This window comes from Camelina sativa, chromosome 1, assembly GCF_000633955.1.
Source record: "Camelina sativa cultivar DH55 chromosome 1, Cs, whole genome shotgun sequence".
NCBI lineage: Eukaryota > Viridiplantae > Streptophyta > Magnoliopsida > Brassicales > Brassicaceae > Camelina > Camelina sativa.
Window position 1 is genome coordinate 5,327,869 of NC_025685.1, and position 18,771 is coordinate 5,346,639.

The 18,771-nt window shown below is 36.7% G+C and overlaps 5 protein-coding genes and 1 long non-coding RNA gene across 6 annotated transcripts in view; 3 read left to right on the forward strand and 3 right to left on the reverse strand.

Annotated features, from left to right (window-relative positions):
- LOC104777190 lies at positions 11-787 on the reverse strand. Its single transcript, XM_019246047.1, has one exon. The coding sequence runs from the start codon at positions 446-448 to the stop codon at positions 29-31; it is 420 nt and encodes a 139-aa protein (XP_019101592.1). The 5' UTR covers positions 449-787; the 3' UTR covers positions 11-28.
- Positions 910-1,305, forward strand: LOC109133124. Its single transcript, XM_019246053.1, has one exon. The coding sequence runs from the start codon at positions 944-946 to the stop codon at positions 1,199-1,201; it is 258 nt and encodes an 85-aa protein (XP_019101598.1). The 5' UTR covers positions 910-943; the 3' UTR covers positions 1,202-1,305.
- LOC104777199 (uncharacterized protein DDB_G0271670-like) lies at positions 5,469-7,028 on the reverse strand. The gene has a single exon (XM_010501414.1). The coding sequence runs from the start codon at positions 6,907-6,909 to the stop codon at positions 5,743-5,745; it is 1,167 nt and encodes a 388-aa protein (XP_010499716.1). The 5' UTR covers positions 6,910-7,028; the 3' UTR covers positions 5,469-5,742.
- LOC104777218 lies at positions 8,035-9,460 on the reverse strand. The gene is made up of 3 exons (XR_766230.2): positions 9,370-9,460; positions 9,141-9,254; positions 8,035-8,445 (listed from the first exon to the last, which is right to left on the reverse strand). It is a non-coding gene; the product is annotated as an uncharacterized LOC104777218 (long non-coding RNA).
- On the forward strand, positions 9,248-11,362 carry LOC104777208 (NAC domain-containing protein 21/22-like). The gene is made up of 3 exons (XM_010501424.1): positions 9,248-9,507; positions 9,933-10,207; positions 10,807-11,362. Exons 1-3 carry the CDS (start codon positions 9,309-9,311, stop codon positions 11,125-11,127), a joined length of 795 nt encoding a protein of 264 aa, XP_010499726.1. The 5' UTR covers positions 9,248-9,308; the 3' UTR covers positions 11,128-11,362.
- The window catches only part of LOC104704566 (histone acetyltransferase HAC5-like), a 6,851-nt gene continuing 1,342 nt past the window's right edge, over positions 13,263-18,771 (forward strand). Inside the window, exons 1-10 of the mRNA XM_010420628.2 lie at positions 13,263-13,461; positions 13,745-13,982; positions 14,204-14,318; positions 14,470-14,725; positions 14,839-15,282; positions 15,401-17,169; positions 17,389-17,685; positions 17,789-18,064; positions 18,353-18,481; positions 18,611-18,768. Of these exons, the coding sequence (XP_010418930.1) occupies positions 13,849-13,982; positions 14,204-14,318; positions 14,470-14,725; positions 14,839-15,282; positions 15,401-17,169; positions 17,389-17,685; positions 17,789-18,064; positions 18,353-18,481; positions 18,611-18,768 (3,578 nt within the window). The 5' untranslated portion in view covers positions 13,263-13,461; positions 13,745-13,848. The remainder of the gene's footprint in view (positions 13,462-13,744; positions 13,983-14,203; positions 14,319-14,469; positions 14,726-14,838; positions 15,283-15,400; positions 17,170-17,388; positions 17,686-17,788; positions 18,065-18,352; positions 18,482-18,610; positions 18,769-18,771) is intronic.

An 18,771-nucleotide genomic window follows, 5' to 3' on the forward strand; every position in this document is an offset into this window, starting at 1 on the left:
AAAACGATAAGCAAGTGAAACCTCCTAATCAAGGGGACAGATAGAGATGGGCAAAGTCATCTAGAGACTCCAATATGTGACTCTGGTCTCCGTTTTCGAGCATCCACAGAAGATGGTCGAACAGAACGACCTCACATTTCACAGTGATTATACAACTTCCATCTTCATTATCGTCTTCTTCATATCTCTGTTGCTTCTCTACGAGAGCGTTGAGCAGAGGGTGCTTCAGGTGTTGCTTACTGATCAAGTAAGGTTTCTTCGTACGTCCAACCAACACTGTCTGGTACAAGGACGGTGTAGGGCCTTGGTCGACGTCATGGAGATGGTCTTGGTTATCTCTCCTAGCCGATTGGGTTCTGAGACTTGTGTAAGAAAACGAACGTCCCAATTGTGTGGACACGCTCTTGCATCTCCTGAGCATCATCATCAACCTCATCCTCTTCATCATTGTATCTATTAGAGCTCTCTTTTCTCTCTCCCTCTCTCAATCTCTCTATTTATTTTGCTGTTTCAAGAAATACTTGATACATACTCAGAAAGAGATAAAGGAGTATTAAAAGAGGAGCGAGAGAAAGTTAGGTGCTACGTCTCTCAATTCTTAGCCATTTCATTTATAATGAGGGTTTGTGACTAATTTTCTTCACTTAAGTCATAAGCTTGAAGATTACTTTTCCCGTTCAGGTACATGTACATCCAAATCCAAAATATTAATCATTATCATTTCCGTACGTTTTTTCATCTTATCCACCAAAGTATATACTTGCATACAAAGAAATTGCATGTGTTGGCATTACAATTTAGAAAGAACGTGTCAAGCAAAGAGAAACGAAGAACAAGATATAAAGCCAGCACGAAACTCCGGAAAGGGACACGTCGAACCTGTCTCTCCTTATATACGACATCTCGTCTCATGTGTCCACTCGTGATCCCCTAAAACCTAAAAATGGCAAAGAACAAGGACGACATAGAGTACGCAACGGCTCAAGCAAAGCTATCGGAAGACGAACCAATCCGTGTAAGCTACAAACACGAGACACCATTAGAGGGAGGCAAGATTGCAGAGTCCGAGCCTGTAGAGCTGTTCTCAAGTGCTCCAAGGATCGAACAGGGAAAAGATCAGTCAGTCTCTGGCGGCCAAACACAGATGCAACGTGACGTCAAAGATGTCCCCGGAACACGAACAGACGATAGTCCCCGTTGAACTGACAGTGTAGTTATATGGGTTTGTTATGTTCGATATCTTTAGACATATGCTGTTCTCTAAATAAAACAGACTTAAGCATGTTCTTATAGATAATGATAACTTGAACCTCTAACCTCAAATAAACACAACATAAGTAGACTAAACTTATTGAAATACTCAGAAACAAAACTCTGCTTAGCCAGCACTGCATCTAGAATATAAAGGAATGAACCCAAGTTATGAATACAGGGACTGGGATTGTTCAAAAGCTTAAAGGCAAAAAGATCACAAAAGGATCAAAGTACTGAATCGATAAACTGCTGCTTCAAAGTCAAGAAACTAGATAAGGTAGCATTACATAATAGAGATAGATTTAGAGACAAGTCCTTGCTTGAACTACTTAGATCGCTGTCTCATCTTTCGGCGCTTCCTCTTTAGTCTCCTCATACGCTTCTTCTTCCACTGTCCAAGAAAATGTTCAATAACATTAATACACTATTAACCACAAGCAATGACACTATCATCAAGACTAGGAATTACTAATAATGATCAAAAGCTTCAACAAACTTGTACGAACAATACATAACCAAGTTGATATTATGGGAAAATTATCACTTGATCTAAGTAAATCGCATTGAAATCGATAAGCGAAGCAAAAACCAGAGATTACCAATTTATTTCAAACCTAATTTCTAACAAGGCAAATACTCAGTAACCAATTCAATAACGTAGCAAGTTAGATTTGCTCTAAATATGTAAAAGAACCAATTCAATAGAGTGTAGAAAAATAACAATGAGAGCAATAGAATACAAATAAACAATCTGTAAATCCAAGAATCTAAGACACATCACAGAGGAAATGATCATACCTTGGCTCTCATCTTGCAATCGTCGTTTCGTTCGCCGTCTTTCTCTCCACTTTACGGAAGAGAAGAGTCTCCAAATATATAGCTAGGGTTTTCCACTTACTCAGAATCTGATAAGGCCGTGATATTTTTTATTGGGCCTCAAAAGTTAAGGCCCATGTAACGGACTTGAGATTATTGGATTTAGTAAAGAGAGAGATTAGTGAAAAAGGACAAACAAGAAGAAAAATTACATAGATGTATGTGTGGATTAGTACAGCGAGATTGTGAGAGAGAATAAAGACAAGAGAAAACAAAAGTGCTGCTTCTTCTTTGTTACCCATCAACACATACTTCCAATTTTGACTTTAACAGTGATGTAACTCATATATGTCCTCATTATTGCCCATTGCAATCGCACATATAGTATGTACATATATACATACTTGATTTTTGTATGTTTGCTGCTTTCTGTGCTCTTTTATTATATAAAGTAAGTAAAAATAGTACTATTAAATTATACTTATGTCGCATTTGGTTCACTGTAACGAACAGCTAAGAACACAGCTCAAGCTGCCCTCTCTTTTTTCTGCAGCCAATATGTATGTCCCCTTGTTCCATTCACATTCACCTTCACTTAATGCCAATTCAACTATAGAAGAGATAAGAGAAAGGAGAGAGAGTGAGAGAGATGTTCCATGCTTCATTATGGTCAAACGAGAGGGACTACCACCAACATGATTTATTGCAATGGTATTATTACCATTTTCTACATTATAGCATCCTAGCTGTGTCTTTTATCACACTCATACTATAGCAATTGTTGCCAAATTCGGAATTTAGGATAAGGACGTGCATTGTATCAATTTGTATAGAGTGGGTGTTTGTCGTCACGAGCATTATTAATGTGTAACATAAAATTTTCAATTATGTACGTACAATATTTTCAATTCTGTTTGCATAACTATGATTTATATATTTATACATAGTTACATAATTTACATTACATATACATAGACACTACTGTCGAATTTTTTCTACAATCGAATTCATAGTTCTTATTATATGCCTTCTTATAATAAATCACACATGCAACAAAATCCGGGAGTTAAAAGTTTTATGATTGAACAAGCCTAGCATAAACAACAAGACGTAGCTATAGGGTTTTTAAAATTAGTTATTTATCTATGGATTAGTCTTTGTCATATGAAAGGTGAAAACTATGACATGTTAATAATGTCAATTTGACGTAGTAAACTCGGTTATCTATTCCTAACTAATTCCTCCTTTCTTGTCGGCCTTTCCTGCTTAGGCCACTTGTCGTGGCTCGTTATCCCGGTATAAACAATAAATATAGATGTGGAAAATATATATAGAAAAGAGCAAAGAGACATGAATAAAAGCATCATGAGAATCAAATAAGCGATAGAGAATCTATCAGAGGGCGCAAGACTGGGAAGTATCACGTTCTCTTCTTCATTTTCCCCACCTCTTACTCTAACTTTTCTATCCTTATAAGTTATATTATTTTACTTTTGTTTGTTAAATATATTATTTATTGTTCAAAAAGTGTTTTACCACTATTTTTTTTTCCCATTTCTCTCAGGATTCAAATGAATCAGCTAGTATATTTGTTCTAGTTGATTTAAAATCCATATGTTCTGCTAGAATGTCTTATTGATCGAGTAATCCCAAAAATGCTACAAGCCTACAAGAACCCCATATGAAATAGGTTTAGTTACTATATATAAATTTCCTACTTCTGTCGTTTTTTTTAGGCTTTATTAAGTTGTTTCGACGATTCATTTTTCTTTTATGTTTACAAGTTTATCAAATTCTCTAAATACATAACAACAATATATTTATGAAGTAAACTACAGAAAAATTATATTCAAACGATCAGTGTTACTTTTTAACTCGTTAAGGCATAAATATCTAGCCAATTCAATTATTCTACACCATTTGGATTGAAGCCGACTCGTGAGAGAAAACATCCCTTGAAATTGGTGAGTAAATTGTAGTAATATGTGGTTGAAAAACTTTAACAAAAAAATAAAAATAAAATATGTGTGGTTCAGTGATTGAAAAAACAAAAATGTAGTAATCAGTGTCTAACACTGTTTTTATATGTTGTACGTCCCAAATCCAAATAATTGGCAAGAGGACGATGGGTCCTCATAAATTCAAGACCGGTCAAAAAGACCACCGCAGATTTTGTTTTTGGACTCTGTTTTGTTTTATAGCATACTGAAAATTAAATCAAGAACTTAACAAAATGATAAATACAGCAAATTGCATGCTTTAGCTATGTAATCTTTTATCATTATCTTTTATGTTTACAATCTCGGGTTGAAAGTTTGAATCAAAATATTTCTAAAGACATTTCTACATATTAAGTAATTAATACTAGACTTGTACGTTATATGGTTAGTTTGTCACCAACTAATAACAAAATTTGACATAAATTTATATGAGTATTTATCTTTTGAAATACTGAAACTGAATGGTGTATCAAACAAAACAACTCTAAAAACTTATATGTCATATAAGTTTGAGGTTATCTATATTGATCAGAAAATGTTTACATAGTTGTGCAAAACAACTCTTTATAAGATGTAAAAAAATAAACAACTCTTTATCGTAGGTAAAAATTAAAAGATTTTGGTTGTCAAAAAAAAAAAAATTAAAAGATTTTGAGAAATATAACTTGTTCTTTTATGTGATGTGTGTGTCTAATACCGTAAATGTACTTAGATTATTGTGGTCACTAAATTGAGGTGAAGACGAAGGAATCATCCAACGGATGGGATTGAAAACACAGTGTTCGAGAACGACCAGCAACTTTTATTTGTGATGTAGTCTTTCTATTCATTTATGCATGTACGTAAATTATTTCGAAAAGATAAATTATTGGAGCCAACTACATTTTACTCGAGAAAATTACTGACATCCTTCTTCACGCTTTGAATCATTCACCATTTTACCCTTCAGTTGGTTTTTAGTTTTGGTTTCTTCTTTTTGGTTTAACCAGAAATACAATGTTTTATTTTCTTCATAGTTGATAAACAAATTCCGTTATACTATTATTATGCAATCAAAGCTTGAAGTAAATAGAGATCTTTAGATGGGAGATCAACAAGTAGTAGTAGTTCTTGATCTGAGCCAACAAGATGAAGCTGTCTCTTTTCTTAAATTATTACACTAATTAAGTTGACACTTGACACTGATTAAAATAACTAAACCGGTGTAGTAGATGAACTAACTAAGCCAGTAAGCCGATACGGAGAGGATTTGCAATTTGGATTGTGTCTCTCTAACATGCAAAATCATTACTTATTAATTTAAGTAGAAAACTATATATGAGAAAAGAGGAACAAAAGCTGTCGCTCCCCTAAAGTGCAAATAGAAAATTAATTTGATGATAAAGTACACTGTGCTAATGAGTCAAAAACTTGTTTATATTATCTAAGCATGTGGTTAATATCTTTCGGAATCGATCTCTGAACATGGGAAGCACTTCTCACTCTCGCTACAGTAATTAATGTGACTGACTCACTTTGGGTATCGAACAACCCGCTCTACGTAGAAGAGCCTCAACATCAAAAAAATAAAAATTCAAATACTTCACCTTATTTACATTCTGACCCCAAATATAATCTCATCTAACGAAACAGCCCCCAAAAAAAAAACTAATAAAAGAATTTGGTTCGGTTCTTACAGTTCACTGGTCGGTTCAAGTCTGGTTCGATTTGTACGGTTCTTCGTGTTGATGCTCTGCAACTGTGCTCTGTTTCCAGATGACGAAGACGATGGCGAGGAAGAAGAAGAAGAAGCGAATAGCTGGCCAAAGAAGAGACCTGATTTGGGTCCGCTACGGAGAGAAGAGACAGGAACATTGAGAACAGGAGTGATTCTGACATTAGCAGAGTGAGATCTCGGCATTCCATGGTGAAGCTTCATCCTTGGTCCTCCTGTGAAGTTACCGGGACTACTTGAGCTTCTCTCGAGTCCATGAAACACGATCTTCCCTGAAGCATTGAGTCTTGGACTATCAGCCGTCACAGTCATTCCCCTTGACTCGATACCACTCTCTGTCGATTCATCAGCCTGTGTGTGACGTCTTGGCTTCCTCGGTTGGTTCGGGTTGCGTAAGTGGTGTTGGTGGTGGGCACGTGACCGAGCGAAGGGGTTTGGTGTTCCGGGTTTGTTGTTGTCAAGATCTAGAGATAGTCTTGGAAGGTCGTCGAGCTCGTGACCGGAAGAAGAAGACGACGAGAGTGAGAGACGTGAGGAGGAGATAGACGTTGACGAAGACTCCAAGACGTCTGAGTCTTTTCCCGCCGGCGGAGGAGACGGTGGTTGAGCGGTGGATTTAGAACCCCGGTTGAGAAAATGTCTAAACGATGCCGTTTTTGGGTTTGGAGAAGAAGAAGACAAACGCGATGATGAAGACGAAGACGAAGCTGACGCTTCTTCTTGCGTTTTAGCGAGTCTCTTAAGACCTAGAAGCTCACGCCATCTCACAGTGCAACGAGGAGCTCTCGGAGAGAAGAGATAAGGATCAGCGACGCCGGTGGAGATCTCCATCTCTATTCTTCGGCATGGTTTCACCGTTGTGTTAACCGCCGACGTTGTTATAATAGGCTTCTCCTCCGAGTTAGTCACGCCGGAAAACTTAAGCGGGACTAGCTTTCCGTCGGAGAAAAGCTCGTCGGCGGACAGCATTGTGACGGGATCTTCGAGAAGAAACTCAAAGTCGTCCGCAAGATCTTCCATCTGTGGATCCAACGGTTGAGATTCACGGGTCAATGACATTTTGGAGGAGCTGGTCCACGAGTGACTCGCCGAAGTACCAACATTTTTAACGCAACCCGACGCCATTTACCGTCGATATCGAGAGAGATAGAGAGAGAGAAAAAAAGAAAAATAGATTTTATTTATTTATTTTTGGCGGTCTCTTCTCTTTAGGGTTTGTAGAGAAGTGGCAATGACAGAGACAAGCAATTTATACAGCTCAGCTTTAGATTCTCACGTCTCAACACAGACACGTGTTTTTTTTTTTTACTTGATTCACTCGCTTTTGGGTAAAGATTCGAGTCGGGTTTGAATTTAACCAAACAAACCAAATTATTTCATCCTGCTACGGAAACGATATTGAATGGTAGATATTTTGCAAAGATACTGACCACTTTTAAATTTTAATATGAAAATTTAGGGAAATATTCGATTGCATTTAGATTTTTACTCGTATGAGAAATATCACTGATAATTCATAAGTGCACGCTCGTTCAAAATATGTTACATAGAAAATTATCAAATGAATTTTATTGCAACTTTTAAACTCGATACTCTGTTTCTATGGTTTTTTAGATGAATATTTTGTCAAATATATTCGTAATATTTAATTTTACAAGTTAATATACGTGTCTAACATATTGGAGCATTTGTATGGACTGCTGTACCTCACACTCACACCTACATTCTCCAAAAGATTTATGTTACATCCAATCCAATAGAATAGACAAATTTCTCTCAAAAAAGTACATTAAACGAAAATGAAATGGATTTATTATTTTTTGTCTTACTCCAGAATAAATTGAAAAGCATGCATTGAAATTTATAGGCAAGTCAAAGATTACAATTTTTTTTTTTTGTCTCGCATAATTAAGTTGGTACGATACGATTATCGCTTCCATAGATTTACCGATTCACCTCAACTTAATTACAAATGACAGCACCAGATAACTCAAAGTCGTAAAGTTTTGGCCCATAACGAAACGTGACTTAGTCTTAAAACTATAAATGGTCCGACTCGATATTACTTCTGTGTACTTTTGCTTGTTCAGACAAATATTTACTGTTTTTGTGGCAACACAAATCATGTCGTACATCATTTTAATATTCAATGCTCAGAACAAAAACAACTATGGAATTAAAGATGCCAAAAACAACCATGGAATTAATACGGGGAAATTTATAAAAATAGGCATTTTTTAGGAGTGAGATTCGGATTTAGGCATTACAATAGTGAAAGGTACAATATTAAATACAAACATTACTGTTCATGACTTTTTTGTCCTCTGCGTATGAGTGAATTTTGTGAGAAATGACGTCACATGAGAGAAGAAGTTCTCTACTTCTCTTCTAAGTTATAATGAAACTCAATTGAAAGATCCAGCAAACTTGAAGGATGTTCGACATCTCCGCCTTCACTGATTGTTAGTTATGATTAATTTTGAGAAACATGTGTTAGTGGCGGTGGACGTGTAGCTTCCGCGGTGGGCGCAAATTTTCGGTGGACGGTGGTAGACGGACAGTTTTGAAAGATGGTGGTGACGGCTTCAAGTGGCGATTCAGGTGGTATCTTCGACATGCGGCTTCGACAGTGTGCAACAACACCGGACTTCCGATGAAACACTAAATGTCCACAAATCATCATAAACAAAAATTAGAGTCTAAGATGTACTAGTTTTAATATTAATAATTTGTTAATGACTAATAAAAATTAAACCCTAAATTAAACACTAGTTAACTACTAGCTATTAAGAACCCAAACCGATTAATTTACAGTACACCATCCACAAAAAGACATCTAAAAAGGAGAGATGGAGTTGAAGACCAAAAGCGTAGAACGAAGATAAAAGTTGACATCAGCAAAAGGAGGGCAAAACTGTCTTTTTGCCATATCTGAGTGCAAACACCATTTCGATAATGCGTAATTGAGAGGGGTAGTGGGGTTTTGATGCCTAATTTTAATCAACTCATTAATATGACCTGTTGATTTACAGTACACTGCGTCTCTTTTATTTTCACACAGCCAAAAATTAAAAAACCTCGCATACTATATTACAAATTGAGCATAAAATATGGCCTTTGAGTGGCCGAATGGGTGTATATTTTTTCAGGTAAATAATACTTTTCCTATATTTTCGGTGTGAAATCTTTCAAAACTTGATCGGAAGATATAATGAATTTTTAGCCTTAGAAAAAAAAAAATCAAACTGAAAGCAACATCATTTTGGGACATATAATTTTATTTTGGCATTTAATACAAAATAGTGGTTAGACAAAGAAAGATTATGTTAACAGTATAGAGTTACATGGAGGATTACAGCGTATATTGAAGTTGACTTTATTGCTTGTTAGCTAATTATTTACACCACCGCTCCTCTTTCCTCTTGTGCTCAAAACTCCTGAATCCTGAATTCCTCTACATCTCCCTCTCTCTATCATCAGATGTTAAGAAACACTATTATAGCTAAGCAAATTTTCAGATATTAATGGAAATGGAGAATAAAGAAGAGAAGAAGGGCAGTATAAGTATGGTTGAGGCCAACTTACCTCCTGGGTTTAGATTCCATCCGAGAGACGACGAGCTCGTTTGCGACTACTTAATGAGAAGAACCGTTCGTAGCCTCTATCAACCAGTTGTCTTGATCGACGTCGATCTCAACAAGTGCGAGCCTTGGAATATTCCTCGTAAGTACTTTTGGTGTGGTTCATTTATCTCTTTTACTCATGGATTCAAATTAAATGATCCAGAATGTTGTTATATGTGTCTACAAATAATCTTATGACTCATCAATCATGTAGATTAAATCATTCGATTGTTTCTTCTATTTAATAGAGTACAAGATGATCACCACTTGTCCATAAAAAACCAAATCATCCTAATCATGCAGACGTGTTGGATGCCTACTGGATGCTTGGTAATTAGGAACCTGGTTGATTTAAGATATGATGCGGATAGAAATCATTTGGTTATTATTGAATATGTCATTAAGAAAAAGAGAATTCACTTTATACCAAAAAATTCAACGCCATTAACAGAAAATAATCATTTAATGCCTAACTTGTTATCAATATTTAAGTTCGATAGTACATAAAAAGAAGGTCATTTTCAGAAACGGCGAGAGTGGGAAGGAAAGAATGGTATTTTTATAGCCAAAAAGATCGGAAATACGCAACGGGGCAAAGAACAAATCGGGCTACGGCCACCGGTTATTGGAAAGCCACCGGAAAAGATAGAGTAATCCGAAGAAATGGCAGTCTTGTTGGTATGAGAAAGACACTCGTGTTTTACCGAGGTCGAGCCCCTAAAGGTCGTAAAACCGACTGGGTCATGCACGAGTTTCGTCTCCAAAGTTCACTTTTTCACCACCCTCCTAATTCTTTCAAGGTATTATTCTCTCATTTTAGTCTCTTTTTGTATACTCATTTTAATTAACTAATTAGTATTAACAAAATATGTTAAAAATACTAGAAAAGAACAATTAATTTGTTTTTGTGGGAAAAAAAAGAATAATTAATTTGTTTTTAGTCTGGTAAATCATAAAAATTAACATGTTATAGTGAAACCGAGGTAGTATACTACATTATGTTTGTGCTCATAAAATTTACTCTCTCTGAGATGTTGTGAGGTTCATATGATCATGATACGCTCGGATGTTCAATTTTTATCGTTGTTTTTTTGTTTGTCAAACCAATTTTTATCTTATAGTATATGTGTTTTGGATACAAATAACAAAAGAAAATTTAAGCATGAATCAAGCAAACGGCCGGAGATGTCACAATCATATGATCCCATGATTAAGGCAAAAGTTTTGACTTTATCTTTGTTTCACATTCAATGTTAAATGTCTTTTTAGGGTTTTTTGCTGATGATTCTAAAAAGATTTATTTGTGGCTAACCTAAGCTGATAATCTTTGACTTGGCACACATATCTGCACTTAACCATAATTTGACAAAATTTGCTTCGTTGGGATAAATTAAAACAGGAAGAGTGGGTATTGTGTAGAGTTTTCCACAAGAATAGCAACATAGCTGAAAGTGACGACAACACAAGAAACTGCTCTCATGAAACAACTTCTACATTAATGGACTCTTTCATCAACTTCGATCATCACAACATCATGAATCAGCCCGTACCCTGCTTCTCCAATAATTTATCACAAAACCAAACTAACCAATCCGGTTTAGTCTCCAAGAACTCCAACCCCTTACATAGTGCTTCATCTGATCAAATGGTTTTCCGAGCCTTGTTAAGTCAGCTCCCTAAAAATGTCGAAAAATCACAGAGCTACGGAGAAGGAAGCTGAGAGAGCCAATTGACCGAGATTGGCATCCCAAGTCACGCATGAAATTACTGATTATATGGTTAAGGCTTACCAGATATCTCTATCAGACTATCACTATATGTACTAGAATCATATTCATGGTTAGAAACATTTATTCACCCTCTTATGTAAACTGTTATACCATTATGGTCATTCATATATAGTACACATATATATTTATATATAAAACACACTACAAGAAAACATCATGTTTTTCTACGAAATTTCTTACAAAAAATTTGGTACGAAAAATTTCCTACCAAAATCTTACCTTATTTTGACGAAAAGCAACTATCGTAGGAAAAAAGAAAATAATTTCATACGAAAATACGATGAGAATATGGTAGGAATTTACTTACGAAAAATCCTACAAAGGAAAAAATTTGTAGGAAAACAGAAATCATATAGAAGGAAAAGACGTTGAATGAATTTGGTAGGAATGTTTCTTTTAAATTTTTTTCAAAAAGTTTATTGAACTAAAGCTCGTAGGAACCCAGAAGGAATATGAAAAGAGAAGACGTAAAACGAATTTGGTAGAATTTTTTTTTTCGAATTTCTTTCTGTAAAATATTAAAAATAAAAATAAAAAAGCTTTGTAGTGAAATTGGTAAAAACCCTAGATATAGAAACTCTACGCTCCAGCCTCCATCTCATTCCTTTCTATACTTCTTATTCATTTTTTTTATGGATCAAAAATATTTTCTCCTCCTTTTTCCTCTTCTTTCTCTTTCTCCTTTGTTCTTTTTAGAAAATCCAACATTTTGCTCTGCTTTCTCTAATCGAAGCAACTGATCTCTTTCTCTACCTCTTCCATCTCTATTGTCTTATTCATTGGGAAAGAAACCAAGACATCACCAACAACTGAATCAATCCATACATCACCAACAATCGATTTAATAGACCCAACTTAGAAGCTTTAGACTCTGCCTAATCTGATCTACGCTGGCTGAAATAACCTGAGAATCTCCATCGTTGATGGCAGCGTAGTTCCAGATCTGAAGCTTTGGAGGAACGTTAAGCGTTTCAAGCTAAAACGACAAAACCTATTATTTTCTTTATATTTAGTATTTAGTTTGTAAATATTTGTTTATTAGGTTGTCATTTAGTTTAAAAAATGAATTGTATTTCTAATTAAATTAATAATTTGATTTTATATATTATTCAGATTAATAATTAATAACTTTTCATTAAATTTGAAATTAATAGAAAACAACATTAATTAGTTTTATTTTTTATTAAGTTTGTAGGAAAATTATAAGACCACTTTGGTAGAAAAATAGTAAGAATGAATTTCTTTTTAATATTTCGTAGGAAAATGGACGATGCCACCCTTTACTTTTCTTTCGCTTTTCCTAAAAGACTTCCTTCGAAAGTAGTTTGAAGGAATTTTGAAAGATTTTTCCTTCTAAATTCCCACCAATTTTGATTTCCTTCGGACTCTTTCCTCCTTTGTTTTTCGTAGGAAAACGGTAAGAAACAACCATTTCCTACTAATTTCCTTTAATTTTTGTGGTAGGATATCAAATATTTTCTCGTAGTGACATAGCTAAAATGATAATTCATCGAAAGACAGGGCTATTATTAAGAATACTAATCCAATCTTAAAACTTCTTGTTATAGAAAACACAATAGAAAATATAATTAAATTTTACGTTATAAATTATATTTGATAACATTGTTCGTTATGATTAGAAATATGGAACTTATGGTCTAAAGTTAATAAGATTTGTTCGTCGCGGTTACTGTTTGGGCTATGCATCTTCGTACCGTTACGGAAGTCCAAAAAAGGCAAGTAATAAGGAAATTCCACGTGCCCTTTTTTTATACACGATTGATTGACTTTGTGGAGGATGAGAGAGAGACAAAAAAAAAAAAAAAAAATCAAAGGCTTCGGTCTGAAATATTTTGATTGGGTAAAAAAAAGAAGCTCCGGGTGTTGTGTTCTGTCCGTTGGATTTTCATATTTCTTTTTACTTATTTAACTTAAAGGGATTTTTAATTTTAATTTTATTTTCCATAATAATAAATAAAATCAAGAATATTTTTGGTCAGTAAAAAAAAAAGAAAGAAAGAAAGAAAAGAAAAATACGGATTTTGCACCCAAAAAAAGGATATTTTGTATAAGCGCGTCATTATCCAAGGCGCACCGACCTTTCCCCCTTCTCCGTCGTCCATCTTCTTTTGTCTTTCGCCGTTTGTTTCCTTATTCGGTATCTTAATTTTCCGGCGTTGATCATCCCCTTCTCCTTCTTGTTATCTCGAATTGCCTTTCTTCAGATCGGAATTGCTGATTCCCCCCCCCCCCAATTGTTTCAGGTTTAGGGTTTTTTTTTTTGGGTTATCAATTGTATTGTTCAATTCATTAATTGGTTTCGATCGCGAGCTAGGGTTGGTGTTGAATTTACAATATCTTCCCAAAATTTGATCCAATTTGATTGTTTCGCGAATCCGGGCTATTCGATTTATTGGATGAAAGTTTAAAAAAAAAAATAAAAAAAAACTTGGGTGTAATTGAAGAGTTGTGTAATTACGCGTTCTTTATGATTACATCATTCTCGAACTCAAATCTTTTTCTTTTTGTTTCTTTTGTTAATTGTAGACTGTTAGCTTATGGTGGTCATGGTGATGATCGTGTGTCTTTGATGGCGGGGCTTTTAGCTCCATTGTTTTGAGTGCATTTGCTCCATATTCTTCTGAGTGAGAATGGCTCAGGGGCAGAATAGGAATGTTCTTCAGCCAGGACAGATGCAGAATCCTGCTTCCAGTGTTTCTTCTCAGCCTAATGCAACCACATCTCGTGATAATCTCGGAGTACGGCAGGATGTGCTCAACAAAATGTATGAATGTTTCTCTGTTGCATTTTTTTTTTTTGACATTACTAGTTTTACTTTCGTTTTAATGGTTCCAACACTTAAAATTGTTTTTAGCTAGGAGTGCCAAAGAACCATCTCACGCTCTCGTGATATGCAACTGCATTCTCTTCTTTTGTGTAAATCTATGTTGATGGAGAACACACTTATTTATTTGATTGTTATGCATGATTTCTCATTCTCCCCAGCTACGCTTGGTTACAGCAGAGGCAGCCTTCAAAGACTGATGAGGCCTCCAAGGCTAAGTTATTTGAGATTGCCAAACGGTTAGAGCATGCAATGTTGAGAATGGCTAAGTCTAAGGTTCCTCCCGTTCTTAATCTTCCTCATTGCTTCAGTTTCTTAATTTTTTTCCTAGCTAGTCGCAGTTTATACTTGGATTCCTGAAATCACTTGGAGATGCTTTAGTGTTGCACTGGTGGTCACTGATCGTGATGGTAATTTCTTTTCGCAGGACGACTACTTAGATTTCCGAAATTTTGAGCTTCGCGTGGAGTCTACTTTGAAACTACTAACTAGCCAGCGTCTCGCTAATCCTTCAAGCTCGGCCAGTACGATGGTTCAGACACCTGGGGTTTCGCATGGATGGGGTCAGAATCATACGGCCACCCCTATGATGGATATGAGCACAGTCAATAGTAGTAGTAATCACTTATCAGATGCAACTAGCGAAACTGGAAGGCTATTGCCAAATAATCGCATGAACGGAGGTAATATCGGTCTTACCTTATGTTCGATTCTACTGTGTCCCTGTAAGTTTGACCACACAAACAGTCAAAGAGCCCGTCCTGATTCTTTTCTTCATTACACTTTATATCGACAGCTTCGATAAATTATGGTCGTCAGCAATTATCTGCAGTTGGCCAGATGATTCCTACTCCTGGATTTGACAATAGTGCTACTACTGATGTATATCAGTCTCATCGAAATGAAGATTATTCTAGAGATTCTGGCAAGCGTCTGGCTGCTGGGTCTGACTTTGGAAATCCATCTCAGCTGCAGAGGCAACGTCCTACTGGTTCAAATGACCGTATGCTTTACAACCTTGATCACCAGTTGGGAGGTGGTTTCAGGTCAAATCTTCACCAGAATACATCTGGGATGACCAATATTCCTCTAAATGCTGGTGTAGGGATGAGCGGGAACAATGTACACCTTGCTACTGGGGCCAGGACTTCTGAAGGGGTCCCCAGTTCTACGAATTTTTCAACTTTATCCCAACCCTTACAGCAGCCTGTCGATCAGTTGCAGGTGTCACATGTGAACAGTAAATCTCTCCAATTTTCCTTTTATCTTATTCTTTTCAAATTTCAATGCTTCTCTTGATTGGCGAGTAGGTTACTCATTGTGGTATGCTAATTGGAAGTTGCTTTCATCATGTGAAGGATACTCAATGAGCAACGCTAATACTTTTGCGTCTGGGGATCTCTATGGAGTTCTAACATCATCTGGCTCAATGGAAACTCCTGTGGATATGAATTCAATGAGCCTAAATCCTATGCGGAGAGTTGATGCTTCCTTCGGTAGTAACCAGTCAAGCCTGCAAGTAGTGGAAAACAATCCATTGCTAAAATCTCAACCATTTCATCAGTTCGAGAATGGGAATTTCCAATCTTCTTCCAATTCCAAAGAAAATTTGGCTCAGGTGAGTCATCGACCATTAGAACATCAATTCAACCAACAAGCTCATCATGCTCAATACCAGCAACAAGAGCACTTAATGAACAATGAAGCTGATCGTCAATCTCAGCTAGATTCAAATTTCGTTAGTCAAGTTAAGCATGAACCTCGCGTGGAATACTACAATGAAGCTTTTCAGATGCAGGCTATAAACAAAGCAGAACCATCCACGTTGCAAAACCAGTACAAGCAGAACGCTGTCAAAGACGAGTATGTTGGTGTTCAGAGTGCACCGGTTTGTAGTAGTAGCCAGCTGAAGATTTCTCCATCAATTCCACCACGAACTCAGCAGGCGCCGCAGATATCACAATGGAAAGATTTGAGCAACCTCTCAGCTGGAGTGCAGCCAGTATCAGGTCTGGGTCAATGGCATTCATCTTCGCAGAACGTGACACATCTATCAAAAAATTCTAGTGAAGAGAGAGAACGTTTTGGGGTAAGATTTCCTATGCAGCATGAAGGAACTAATAATAGTTCGTTTGTAAGAGAGTCTACAAACTGCCAAAATGTTGCTCCTAAAGGCACCTTGGAGGCTCCACATCTCCTAGAAGGAAGCAACGCCTTGAGTAAACAGCTGAATGGAGATAGTAGTCTAAGTTACAAAAACCAGAGGCGGTGGCTTTTGTTCCTGCTACATGTACGAAAATGCAATGCTGCAGAAGATAACTGTGAAAGCAAGTATTGTTTTACTACCAAAACGCTATTGAAACATATCAATGACTGCAAGTCCCCTGCTTGCGCATATCAATTTTGTCTTCAAACCCGAAATCTGATTCATCATTACAAGCACTGCAGGAATGAAGCATGCCCAGTCTGTGTTTTTGTCAAAAGCTTCAAGGAGAAACAAAAATTTACCTTCCTCCAAAGAGCTGAGCCTAGCCCAGCTAGTTTAAACCATGGACCCAAGGAATCTTTTGAGTCTTTGCTTACTTCTAATGGAAGAGACTCTAAAGCTGCGTTTGTTGTTGATGATTTGCAACCTGCTCCGAAGCGCCTGAAAGTAGAGAAACCCTCCCAATTTGCTTATCATGAAACACCGAGCATCCCAGCGACAACATCTGCTGGTGTAAGTGAAGGTCATTTTTCAGTGGGTTCGCAAGAGAAGGATAGGCTACAAAGTGATGTTTGTAAAACGGTCAGAACAAATGTGCCTATGAATGTAGATAGTTCTGATTCTAAAAGGAGGCTTGTTCCAGTTTCGCGTGAGCTGGAAAAGCCTGTTTGCAAAGATACTCCCATGGGAAGACGTGTTGGTGGTGAATCTGCATTTAAAAATGTTTTATCAGAGCAAGAAAACCCAAAGCGTACAAACGAAATAAGCGCACTTAAAGAAGAGAAAGCGGAACAGTCTGTGGGTGCTGTATCTGTGTCTAATAACGGGAAGTCAAAGATCAAAGGAGTCTCACTGATTGAGCTGTTCACCCCAGAGCAAGTAGAGGAACATATCCGTGGTCTTCGTCAGTGGGTAGGCCAGGTAAGCTGACAAAGTTTTAGATACAAATCTTGTTTGATATATAAGATTGAGTTCGACCAAGAAATATTTTCGGTTTATCCTTCTTTACTTTCTCTAGGTCTCTTTGGTGTTGTCGGAATTTTTCTATCTCTTTATGCATACCTTTTCGTTGATAAATGAATTTGTACGTGGCCGGTAATACTGGATAATGCTAGTTATTTTTTCTTTATTTTATTTCAGAGTAAAACCAAGGCAGAAAAAAATAAAGCAATGGGACTCTCAATGTCTGAGAACTCTTGCCAGTTATGTGCTGTTGAGAGGCTTGCATTTGAGCCAACACCTATTTACTGCACACCTTGTGGTGCACGTGTCAAGAGAAATGCTATGCACTATACGGTTGTGGTTGGTGAGTCACGGCATTATGTCTGCATTCCTTGTTACAACGAAGCGCGTGCAAACACTGTTTCTGTTGATGGAACTTCTGTGCCGAAGTCAAGGTTTGAGAAGAAGAAAAATGATGAAGAGGTTGAAGAATCGGTAAGCCTCTTCACTTACTGGAGTTCTGCAATTGCATTATTGAATTACCCATTTTATATTTAGATGATCTACTCTTTTTTTCTGAACCTATGATTCCGTGCAGTGGGTGCAGTGTGATAAATGTCAAGCATGGCAGCATCAAATCTGTGCTTTGTTCAACGGCCGTAGGAATCATGGGCAAGCAGAGTACACTTGCCCTAATTGCTATATACAAGAAGTGGAACAAGGAGAAAGGAAACCAGTATCGCAAAGTGTTATTCTGGGAGCAAATAGCTTGCCAGCCAGTACTCTTAGCAACCATTTAGAACAGCGGTTGTTCAAGAAATTGAAGCAGGAAAGACAGGAGAGGGCTAGACTTCAAGGAAAAAGCTATGAGGAGGTGATTATTAACTTTTCCGATAAATCTTGGGTTATTTTCCTCTGCATCTCTGTTGTGACTGCTCCCGGGGTTTTTAAACACATTTAAATATATTTTGTTGATTTTTGAAAGACATATCAAGTTGTGCGTACACACGGGAGTATGGCACACAGAAAGATACGAAATTAGCTAGTTTTCTTTGTTAGAAAATTCACCTATTTGTTTGACGCCTTATTTCCTAGACTGCTCTTTCCTATAATAAAGCTAAGTAAGAGAATAATCAATTTTCCTTCTTTGTTGATATATCAGGTCCCAGGAGCCGACTCGCTTGTTATCAGAGTTGTGGCATCTGTCGACAAAATACTAGAAGTAAAGCCACGGTTCCTTGACATTTTTCGAGAAGATAATTACTCATCAGAATTCCCTTATAAGTCTAAGGTACAGATTTCATATGCTTGGTTCTTATTCGTGTCATGTTTTCTAATTATGCTGCCCTTCTACTACATCATATCTGTTGACTATCACCTTTCGTACTAACAAACCTGTATCTTTCTTTTTTTCTTTCAGGCCGTCCTGTTGTTTCAAAAGATTGAAGGTGTTGAAGTATGCTTATTTGGCATGTACGTCCAGGAATTTGGAACAGATTCTGCGTCTCCCAATCAGCGACGGGTTTACCTTTCTTATCTGGACTCAGTTAAGTACTTCAGACCTGACGTTAAAACAGTGTC